The sequence below is a fragment of the Tamandua tetradactyla genome, chromosome 9, assembly GCF_023851605.1.
Source record: "Tamandua tetradactyla isolate mTamTet1 chromosome 9, mTamTet1.pri, whole genome shotgun sequence".
Taxonomy (NCBI): domain Eukaryota; kingdom Metazoa; phylum Chordata; class Mammalia; order Pilosa; family Myrmecophagidae; genus Tamandua; species Tamandua tetradactyla.
The window spans coordinates 91,027,083-91,039,516 of record NC_135335.1 but is presented as its reverse complement, the minus strand read 5'-3'; the positions used below and the strand labels follow the sequence as shown (position 1 = coordinate 91,039,516).

At 37.5% G+C, this 12,434-nt stretch overlaps 1 protein-coding gene across 1 annotated transcript in view; it reads right to left on the bottom strand.

Moving 5' to 3' along the window:
- Positions 1-9,744, bottom strand: part of C7 (complement C7) — a 70,741-nt gene extending 60,997 nt beyond the window's left edge. The window contains exons 1-3 of the mRNA XM_077117064.1: positions 9,421-9,744; positions 3,858-3,913; positions 745-820 (exon numbers count right to left, since the gene is read on the bottom strand). Coding sequence (XP_076973179.1) covers positions 745-820; positions 3,858-3,913; positions 9,421-9,426 — 138 coding nt within the window. The 5' untranslated portion in view covers positions 9,427-9,744. The remainder of the gene's footprint in view (positions 1-744; positions 821-3,857; positions 3,914-9,420) is intronic.
- Positions 9,745-12,434: the final 2,690 nt, after the last annotated feature.

The window sequence follows — 12,434 nt, the reverse complement described above, 5'->3', positions numbered from 1 at the left end:
TATTCATATTATGGAACATTATGCAGCTGCTCACAATATAACATCAAGTTAAAATAGTAGGATACAAACTGGTGAACAAATCATCCTATTTTTAAAAATTATAAATGCAGATAAAGTAAGCTGAAAGAATACACATCAATATGTTGACCTATTGGTTTCTTTTAAATAGCAGAATGATGAGTTGTTTGCTCCTTTCTTTATACTTTTCTGTATTTTCTCCAATGGGCATATTATAATAAGAAAGAAAAGACATTTTTAGAAGCATTTTATAATCTCCAGATTATATCCGATATTTTATTTTAATTACTTAGTAATTAACTCCAAAACATTACAATATGTTTAATTTTCCATGACTTCTCCCTATTTGTGAGGTAAAACAAAGCAGGCCTTCTTGCTACTTGTGAGTGTTTGTTCAAATGAAAAGATTGAACAGTAAACATGAAGCAGATTTCAAATAACCTACTGATTTCATTTCATGTTATTCCTATTTCTCTCATAGTTCAAAGCGTAACAAGTTTCCCTTACCTTTTATCCATGTGCACTTCTAGCTCAAAAAATTTAGAATGCAGAAATCACTATCTTACAAGATTAATTATTAAACAAGTCACACTTTTATCCCTTCAAAATTATTAAAGTAATTTTCAAGAAACACAAAAACATCATTCAAAAGTTAATAACCTTTGGCTATTTCTAAGCTAATTCTGCATAAAAATATTCAAATACAAAACTTCTTCATGGTCCTACCTGAGTCTTGGTACAGCCATTGCATTCCGACCAAGGGGCATAGGAGTCCCACTGGCAGTTGACTGGAGAAGAGGCACTGTCACCGTGTCAAATTATCCGTCACAAAACAAGTAGAAAGATAAGAGAGAGGAACACAAAGAATATTCAAAATAAGAGAACATTAGCTTCATGATTTTTTTTTTCTGAGACAATAAAATACCCTAAAATGAAAAGAAGAAAAAAAAAGTAGTTTGAAGTTGTCTGTACCCCAGAATAGATCATGTTCTTTTTTCTTTTCTGTTTTGGTTTAATGTATTGGCTCACAGTTTTGAAGGCTAGAAGCGTTGCTTCCTTCCTGGGTAAGTAGCCTTCTAGTTAGCTGACAATCCTTGGATTCTTCAGCTTTCCCTGACTCTTGGCAACGTCCTCTCCTTTCTCTTCCAGGTTCCTGCTGACTTGCTCCTACCAGTTCCCCCCTGTGGCTTTCTATCACTATGTTTGAATTTATTCTGCTTATAAGGGACCCCAGCAATCAGATTAAGGCGTGCCCTCCTTCAATTGGGTCACATCCTAACTAAATTAATAGATTCCATTTACAATTGGCTTACACCCACAGCCACCCAGGAAGAGATCAAGAACACGTTTTTCAGGGGTACATAATTCAACCTACCACAACCACTGAATCAATAACCCAGATTCAACAAGAGGATAGGCTTCAAATAAATTTGGAATAGCATTAGGAAGAGGGAATGGAGATTAAACAGCCAGATAGAACAAAAATGTCAATTTCTTCGGATATTAATATCATGCTCACATCACATTGTTTAGGAAATATAACTTCCCTGTCTTTTCTTGCTGGTGTCTTTATTTTATTACTCATCTGCTCACACACTGGAAAAAAGGGAGCATCAGTCACAGGTTTTTACAATAAAATGGTCAGATGATAAAAGCTATATAGTAATATAATCATTATCAAAGATCAAGGCTGCTAGATTACAGACAAACAATTTTAGGTATTTCCTCCTAGCTTTTCTAATACACTAGGAACTAAAAAGAGATATTTATGTAATGAATAAGTAGATCATGTTCTTTTAATCCATTCCTGTGCCTGTAGACCTTTTGTGGATAGTAATATTTCATTGAGATGTGACCTACCTCATTCAAGGTGGATCTTAATCCCCTTATTGGAATCCTTTATAAAATCCTTTATAAAAGGATAAAACACAGACAGAAGCTGATAGATGAAATTAAAAGATGCTCACAGCAAAAACCCCAGAAAACTGAGAGGAAGTCACTGAACCCATCAGCTAAAAGCAATGAAATCTGGGAGAAAAGCCCTGGCAGAGGCTACGATGTATCTTGCTGTCTGATAGAAGAGCCTAAGCTTGCTGGTAGCCAGCCTTCAGGGAAGGTATTGCCCTTTTGGTTCCTTAATTTGGATATATTTCATGGCCTACAAACTGTAAGCTTGTAAATGAATAAATCCCATTGTAAAAGCCAACCCCACCACCATAAAAAGCCAACCCATTTCTGGTATATTGCATTGTGTCAGCTTTAGAAAACCGAAACAATAGGTCACTGACTATTGATAGAGGAGAGGACTGGAACGTAGAGGTCTAACAAATAAAGATTGATGCAAATTTGATAGATTTCATAAAGAAATATGTACAGTATAAAACGTTATGGAAATATAAATAATAGAGCAGTCAGTGTCAGAGAGCCGAAGGCAGAAACACACAGGAGGAAGTTACTACGACCTCCTAAGGGGTTCAAAATGATGAATTGAAGTTTTCCAGAAACTTTCAATGAGAGACAAGAAGCTTTAACAAGACCCTATGAGAAGTAAAAGACTGAAAAATGCAGACCCAGAATAGATAAGAATTAATTTTAAATATTCTCCCTCTTCATTTAGGTCACCTCCCAAGCATCCATCTAGGCAGGAAGCAGCTTTGAGCTTGAACAAATCCACTTTAATAAGTATATGTGGACACTAGAGAATGCTTAAATTGTACTATAAGCAATAAACTGGGCTTCTGACTTTTCATACAATACTCAGCTCTGGTCCTGTAAGTGAGATTTTACGGATTACTGCTAAGAGATTAAGGAAGACTTGCCTAAAACCAGGTTCTTCAAGAAATAATGGAAGCTGGACTCCTGATTTCTACATTTTGTTTACATTCCATGGCTAGGAGACATCCTGAGTCAAGAGGATTCTTGCATATCTATAACCTCTCAAGTTACCTTTGCAATCAGTCCCACCTCTTAATTGTGAGTGCTTCTAGTGTTTTTATAGGATCAACCTTACTTTACCTGTAGTTTTAACATCTCTACTATATCTCTAATAATGGTACCCATGGTACAATTACCTTAGTATTTTTGATCCTTGAACAATCTGAACTTACTGTTATTTGTCTGTTTATCCAAGGGAAAGCCAGAGCCTTCTCCAAACCCCCCAAGGCTTGGGAAGGGGGCTTGGCTTCAGTGGTGCATACTCCCACCACACCCTGGGCAGGCCTCTCCTATAGCCTGAAATGCATTGCTTAAAGGTCTGCATTGATCAACAGATTCTCCGTGCCATCTTACTGCCCTTTGAATCCCAGGAACTTACACAGGTGTCTAATACAGTAAAGTGAACTGACTTGGCCTTATCCCATCACACACATGTGAAAGCAAAACAAGATCATGAGTAAATGATGCTGCAATTTTTCCAGGCCTCAGGAGCAGATAAAACTATATTCTTAAAAAATAAAATAAAGAAAACCTCCCAACTTTAAAATCCAGAGGATGTTTTGCAAGGATTACATATAAAAATCAAATTCTGCTCTACGAGGTGTAGGTCTGCTCTGATTCTCTGAGTTACAGGCAACAACCATGGTCCTGGGCCAAGCAAAGGACTGGGAAGTATTTTTAGTCCTCAAGTTTCTTCCTTATGGGGAAAAAACGTAAATAAGAATAAGAATAAGAAAACACATTTTTGCTATCCTTACTTTTTTTAAATATAGAAAGAGCAAAGGTCTTTCTATATTTAAAACACATCCAGGTTACAATATAAAATCAGACTCTACTAAAAAATATCTTAAGTAAAATATAAGAATTTTTAATAATTTCTACACATAATCCAAAAAACATCTTACCTTGAAAAACCTGGGAATTCTCCTATAAATCCCACCAAAATGAATAAGCTTAATGCCTGAAGAAGAAAAACAATAAGGCAATATTTTAGCTTGCATTTCTTTAAGGATTTGAAAATTAATACATTTGTCCAAGTTGAGATTTGTAAATTGGGACCATAAGAAAATAAAGGAACCATTGAGAAACTACATGACTCTGCTTCTCTTTTTCAGTTTCTATTTTAAATAAAAGTTTAATATAATTCTGTTGATCCTATCTTCTATTATTCTTTTCTGGAAAAACAACCAGGGATTGGGCAATGTCATGGAAAAATAAATTTAAAATGCTGGCTTCTCTAGTGCTGCAGAATAAAATAGCCTGAAGCATGTCCTTAGGGTCCTATCATCTTTTAATCCCTTTCTCTACCTGCCTTCTCTCCAAGTTTAGCACCCTGGAGGAGAAACATCCAGAGAGAAGAAAGCTTGGAAGACATAACATGCTGATTGCTGTTAGGACACAGTCCTGGGCACAGGGTAGTAATTCTGCTCTCATTTCTTAGTCCTGTGGGTGGCTCCTCAGTGTTTAAAGCCCCTGTGAGGGATTTTTTTCTCCCCTTTCATGAATTTTATTAAGAGATATTCAAACACCATACAATCTACCCAAAATAAACAATCAGTGGCTCACAGTATCATCACACAGTTCTCCATTCATCACCAACAATCAATTTCAGAGTGTTTTCATTACTTCAGGAAGTGGAAGGAAGGAAGGATGGAAGGAAGGGAAGGAGGGAGGGAGGGAGGAGAGGAGAAAGAGAGAGGGGGAGAGAGAGAGAAGGAGGGTGGGTAAAAAGAAAGAGAGAGAGAACAAAAGAGAAAGAAAGAGAAAAAGCACCCAAAACATCTCATATCCCTTATCCCCCCTATCATCAATCCATAGCAATGGTGCACAACACATTTTTTATTGTTGATGAAAGAATAGTAAGATTTGCTGTAACTATGGTCCATAGTCTGCAGTAGGTATGTTTTTTCCTATGTGTCACTGCACTGTTAACTCCTTGTCATAGTTGCATACCTTTGTTCTAGTCCATGGAGGGAAATTTTTATAGCTGTACTTTTAGTCACAGCCATCGTCTGCCACAAGATCTACTGAGTTATACATTCCCATCCTCTGAGATCTTTTGTAATCACCTTTATGTGCCACCACAAGCCTACATATTGAGTAATTTTAAGTAAATTCGGAGTAACTCTATCCAGTTCCATAACTGTATGCAGGATGTGATTGCATGCTGTTTTAAGAGGTATGCGTGTACTGAAAAAACAAATCTGGGAAAAAAAATAAAAGATCGTTTATTTCTGGGTGGTGATATTATAGGTGATTTCTATTTTATCATTTTTACTTATATGTATTTTCCTACTTTAACTGACAACCAAAGATGGAATACAATTCAAATCTTTGGTGAAGACTCTCTAAGAATAGCAAATGCTTTCAATTCATAACCCAGTATAAAGCCCCCCAAACTTCTTTCCCCTCAGCATAGCTGTGAAGTGGTTTCCCTACATTTTTTTGTAGACCCTTCCACTTGCTTTCCTAGGCCACCAGACCTCCTATTAGCCATCTTCCTTTCCATAGTAAAATCATAGTAAAATTTAGTTTAGAACCTATCATTCTGACTAGCATATCCAAAGGAGCCAGAGGTACTGAGGTACTGTGAGCAGCTTGGAAATGGGTGAACAAGGTTTGGAAGCTTTGAATACATTAAGCATATAATTATTGTGTTGTTGTTGTGGTTGTTTAATTGTAGACTTTTTCTTTTCTTTTTCTCACATTGTGCCCTTTCTCTGTGCAGTCAACTCATTTTCACTCCTGACCCTGGGAAAGCCTATTTTGTAGCTTTACTTATCATGCTCAAGCCTTAGTAGGCAATTTTTCAGGCAACAGAAATTCTAGAACAGTCTAATGTTGATATTTCAATTTCTTTCCTAGATTCCTAGGGTCCAAAGAGGCGGGATCCACATCAAAATTCTCCCTTGCTCTTCCACTGCTCTCCTCTGCGTTCCCAAGCTGCCACTGTCGTCTTCAAATCAGAGTGCCCGGGCAAGATGAGCAAAGGCCAAAAAGGATCTTGCTTGACCAATCCAGCTGGAGTCTGGGATGGTGACTTAGGGTACGCTGGATGTTTGAATGTTGATTCTTTATCTCTTGAGGTGTGTTTGTAGGTCTCTGGATTCTGGACCCTGGGGACCTGTGCCCCATATTCTCTGGCAGAAATGATTCATGCCTTTTTTCCTCACTTGTGACACTCACCAGCAGCTGCTTCTTGGGAGTCCTTTCCTTAATGATGCTATCTATTGGGGTTGTTTCACCCTGAAGGCAGCCTCTCAGGTACTGTCCCCAATGACTTCAGACTGGCTCCATTCCAAAGGTCTATATCTGCCCAGTGGGAGACCTGCACATATCTTTGTCCTGACAAATTAGGTTGTTAGTGCCACTGCTTTGTCAATTTACTTCGCTACCAGGCAGACCCGCCAACCTATAGATTTTTCTCAAATATGAGTCATGTATCAGTCCTTATAGCCCCCATACTCCAAGTGATGAGATCTTTTAAGCCTCTGTTTGCATAGCCTTAAGAATAAGGATAGCCAAAGAGTCACCAGACTGATTTGGAGCTACTCTCTTTGAAACATTGCATGAAATATAATCACCTCACTTTAAAATGTGGGAGCACTGAGCACTTATTGCTCTGGGCCTTTAAACTTCAGCCAAAATTAAGGCATCATGGAAAAAAGACATTTTAAATATCCTGTTACATGAGCTTAAAATTTTTTCAACCAAGTTTTAGGGAACATACTTTTAAGCAGCACTGTATTTGCCACCACCTTCCCCAAACATGTATTTCTTATTCTAGACCACCAAGATCTGCTCCTTACAGATCAATTCTGGTAATGAGTTATACAAGTTGAATTACTAACCAGGACAAGCTCTTGAAAACTTGTTAGCGGGGTAGATAAAAAGGAAGCAATGACTGCTCCTGCCTGTGAAGAGCTTATTATCAAATGGAAAAAAATAGATAAAAGTCATATGAATGACAGAAATAGACTAACATCTAAAGTGATTCCATAAAGGAATTGCTTAGTTGAGAGGTACATGGCAGATTTTCAGTGTGGCAACCTAGCTACGCTGAAACTACATTCCCAGAATTCCTCTCTCTTCTTCCTTTTCACTAACTATTAGCTTCTACCTCCCTCTTCTAATGTTTTCCAACTCTAATCATCATCTCTGCTCTTTCAATTCCAAGTCTGGTCATTTGTGTTGGTTTTTTCTGAATCACGAACTTATTTGGGGTCACAATAAAATATTAAATTCTATGGTATAGATTGGATTCCAAATGCACAAATCCCAAAAAAGTACGGTAAATCAAATATAAATCATTGGCATGTATTATTTAATGCAGTGATCAATAAATTCAGAACATAGGATACTGTATGGCTGAAGAAGAATGCAGACTTTTAAATCAATTTCCTTACATCTGTGTTAGAAATAAACGTCAATTTGCAATACTTCTAAAAATAAAGAAATGTGACAGTACCATATATATGATAGAGTAAAATGCAGTCACTATAAGCATGTTTTTATAAATTTTCCAGTTACAAGAAACAATGCTTATGGTATATTCTTTAAACAGATTCCAGTACAGTTTGATAGCAATTTAATAAAATATATTTTGCACATGTTCATATAAAAGACTAGAGAGTAATAGATTAAAATGTTAACAGTTGTCACCTCTGGGTGGAGAGATAATAGATACTGCTATCTTCTTTAAATTTTTAACTTATTTTTGCCAATAAAATAGTAGTATAATCTGGGAAGGAAATTTTTTTTAAAGGCACAACAAATATGAACACAATATAACTGATCGAAGACAATGGATAACTTCATATCAGCTCTGGAAGTAGCACAGAAGCAGAGAGGCCCTGACCTGAAACACTGTGAGGCGTGGCCCCTTGGCAGCCCCAGGTGACTGAGCAATACCCCACACCATAATCCCAGGTTCAGCTCAGTCCTGGCAGGATGGAATAAAAGGGCTGGCTCACAGCCAGCTCATAGGGAAGTTTCTTTTGCTCCAAAACAACTAGAGTCAAGTTATCTCTTATTGAAGGGACATAGAGATAGCCAAGAAGATTCTGGAATAGCCTTGATGGATTTAGTTCACATGAATGAGAGGACAAAAGAATACCCCTAAACGCCAGTTCTGCAAACCACTTCTGGTTTCTGAATAACGCAGGGCTTTCCAAGTTTCTGTTCTCAAGCCTATCACAGAAACATGATTTTCAGATTTACAGCAAAAATGTGAATATCTGCTTTCAAATACAGGTAGGAATTCTACATGCAACTTGGAGTTAAATAACTGCTTGGAGTTAATATTCTATCAGTCAATTGAAGATTATTGCAGCAGCAAATACCATAGTAATCACTGACTGTAAATATTTACTTTTAAGCACAAAGAAATTTTAAGACATCTCATCATAAAATAAATTAAAAATTAGATTGGCAGTTAATACAAATATGGGGGGAGAGTATGTTAACTAGATGACTTCAGTTAGGCCCTTATATGCTTTTGAGCTGACAGACGTTCTAAAATTTTAAATAAAAATAGAAAGCGGAGTAATAGAGATTAGATTATATGATAATTCCAACTATTTTTATCTGGTGTTCTTGTACCCTAGCATTCAACCAATTAACTTTATAAATTGTGCTTAATACTTAATTATTTAATTCCAGTCATTCATTAATTATTCAAGCTCCATATCTTGCTCCTCCTCCAACCCCAGTAGATAGCAAGCATGGATGCAATATTGCAAATGTACAGCATAGTTACCATGGGAATAATCTAGCCATTAACAGTGCACTGAAATTATTGTTCCAGCAGTATAATTGACGAATGTCTAAGTTTAAATATCAAAATTTATAACAAAATTGTAAAAATAATTTAAACATATTTTGCCGACCCAAAATTCAGCCTATAGTGGTGATTTCTCCCTTTTGCCTGAATAGTAATTTTTTTTTTTAATATTTGGTGATTATGCATTGGGCCAACACGTGTATTTGGTAGACCCCTAGCTTCATTCCTTCTAACTGTATCTTCTAGTCTCACAATCCTGCTCTTTTTAGTCAGGATTCCAAATTCTAAAGTTCCAAATCCCTAAATATATTTCTCTATAAAATTTTTAGCTCAGTCAAGTCACAGGGCTTCATTGCATGCCTCTCATTCAAGCAGAAATAGTACACTGAATTTTTTCCCTAAGACATAGCAGTAGTTCTATTGTGTTTCTTTATGGCTTTCTCGGGAGTTTCATAAACATTATCTCCACTTTCTAATTTCCAACACTGAACCAATAATTTAATTCAAGACAAGAAAGAAAGAACTAACTCTGGCTGAGCTGTTAAATAAATGCTGCTTAGAATCACCCCCAGATCTTATTCTTCTCTATTTTTTTCATGTACCTCACTTTATTTAATTTCTTTCTGTTAAGCATTACTTTCATTGAGATAGCTTCACTTACAAAAGTAATGAAATTTTCATCTTACCTTCATGTTTGGGAAAGCATTCAAGGCAGAAGAGAGGAGGAAATTTTCCACTGCAGGCACAGGGTGCAGTTTTTCAACCGAAGAAAGAGCCCAGCTGTCTGCCTCCCTCTCTATCTCTCACTGGTGTGGATTAACTTGGCTCTCAAATCCTAGAGCAAATGATCCCGAGACTTAGCACTTAACCCCAACCAGATTCTCCGGGAAGAGCCTGCACCTATCCTTAGCCTGCCCCTATCCTTAGCCTGTGTCTTGAAGCCAGATGCACTTTATCAATTACACAGGCCTTAGTTATAGCCAGCTGGGACTGTTTGGAACTATATTTCTGATAAACATATCTGTAAATCTGGAAAGATCGCAAATGTTCTCAGTTAATATTTAAGTGATTTTCAATGAAAGAAATCTCTATGTGAGGCTAGGGACAAGCCTCCTTCCAGTTCAATCTACCAAACTGCATGGATGATTTCATGATTCTCTTAAAGGGTGTTATACACCAAACTCTGAGAGGGAACACTTTGTGAGGGAATAGATCTAAATGCAGTTCTGAAGTACAGTTTCTCCCCCAAAAACACACACAGTACAGTGCAGTATCCTTCTTTCTGTCCTTGACTTTCACAGCATGATCACAAAGAGCCTCATTTTTGCATACACATTTGAGGGCGCAATCCATTTTCCCAAGAGCCTCCCTTAATCCTTTCATATTCAATTATTCTGTTGGAAAGATCTTATCAGGATCCTCATCCATGTCCATTTTCTCATCTGCAGCTGTTAATTCATTTTATTTGGCCAGATCCTCGTTTGTTGATGGCTTTGTATTGACTGCAGCACTTCTCCCAACATCACTTCCATAGATGTCATGAAACGCTGCAGCTCTTGCAAAATTTCAGATTTCCTGTGGAAATTGAGCTACAGTTATATTTGCACTGTTTGGTCAAACATTTTGGAACCCAATGTAAGGATACTATGGATAAGATCGACATAAGATTTAAGTAGTTCCCCGTGCCTGCCCATGCGAAAAAAAAGATTTAAGTAGGAAAATAAATTTGAGTTGACACTAATGTTATAAGTTAATAGTCAACCAGCAGATATCTTCAGATTTTAATGACTTTTTCTTCCTGCATCCAAAGGACTTAGATAATAGAAACCAACCACCCCACCCCATAAATTAATTGTGGCCTTCCAGAGGCAAAGCATCCACATCTTTTGTTCAAATCATCAGTAATTTGTGTGGAAAAACTGTTACTATAGAGAAGATGGTCCTTAACTCCCAAAAGAAATATTTTTTAACTCATCTCCCCTTGCATGAATGTCAGATTTCACTGACTCCTTTTAAGTACATAGTCTGCAATTTCATATTCTGTGCTATCTTAGTTTGGGTTCCCCCAAAAGCAGATTCTGAGTCAAGGATTCAATTGCAAGTAGCTGTGTGTGTCTGTTTGTTTGCTTGCTTGTTGTTTTTGAGAGGTGATCCTAGAAAGCACTGCTGGGGTGAATAGTGAGACTGGGAAGGGAAAGAAGTTAGTCAGCGTGCTTTATCAAGTTCATCCATGGGCAACTGGAGTTCAGTTCCCATGGGAAACACTGGGATACATTGCAGAGCACACTTCAGAGTTATTCCAATTAAAGAGCTCTTAGAAACTGGAGTATTTATCCACGCTCACCTGCCCATCATGGGTTAAGGGTGGTTTCTGAAGACATTGACTCTCCCACACTTTCCACTTGACCTTTGGGTCACACAGGTGCAGAAAAAGGCTTTTACGTAGAGGTTTGCAGGTATTTGCATGTCTCTGTATTTGTCACGTAGAGATGAGTGCTAAAAGGATATGGGCAGGACACCAACTGCATCTACTGCAGTTTTTCGTGGATTAATAAATTCATGGATTAATTAGTTCATTTTAAACACAACAAATATTTACTGAGAATGAATAATGTGATCGACTATTGGATTCGACCAGTAGAAGTCTTGTCTGGATTCTTCTTTTTCTTCATCCCTTACCTGCTATAAGGCCACATTAGCCTGTCTATAGAGTATCCTCAGTGTAGGGGATGATTCATATACATTGAGGTGTATCTATAACCATTTAGAGCTTGAATCATTCAGTGCAGGAATCTCATAGATTTTATAACCCTAACAGGCTTCAGAAAACTGCCTTTCACAAAGTGCCTTGCACTCTCTCATCTCCATGTCTTTACTTTCACAGTAAATATTTCTCGTCTGTTGGAATTTCAATGGAGGACCAGTGGACCAAAGGCTTTAACTATAGATGGGTACTAAACTGTGGAAATGTTGACCACCAGCATGAGTTGTGTGAACTTTATTCAGTGGACAGTGAGAACTCACTCACTGGAAGCTTTTTTAAAAAGGACGTGACATAATCAAAGTAGTGTTTTAGAATGACTGTGATAGTGCGACTGTGCAGCCCACCTAGAAGGGTTTTGGAGAGGAAGAAGGAAGAGTGCCTTGGAATTTATTTCAGTAGTTCAGAGAAGGGGCAATCAGGGCCTCATTTAGGAAAGAATATGCAAAAGAACAAGAAGAATTCACAAGGCTTTATATATCTGATTGAACATGGTTTAAGTTTGACTGACCAAGAGATTTGAAAGGATTTAAGAATAAATTAAAGAAGAAGTCAAGAGGAAGAGGTGGCTTTGGAGAGGTTTTTTTTGTTGTTGCTGTTTGGCTGGGGGTGGGGAGAGGTGGGGGGCCATCCACCCCTAGAACTTGAAATGCAGATCCCTGTGGGGAGAAATATCTGGAGTAGGGATATAGGTAGAGCCACCAGCATCAAGGACCATAACTAAAGTCATGGGATACACGTTCTCTAGACTGATCAAAATGAAGTACAAAACCATGAGAAAGTTCCTTTTTCAGGAAGCAGGAAGAAAGAGAGATGAGATGGGAAAGAGAGAGATGGGTTACAGAAGGAGAAGAAAAAATCAAAATGATACTGTTGACAAGCCAGTTCTGGGAATTCTAAGAAGAAATGGTCAGTCAACAATGACAGATGCCATATGGA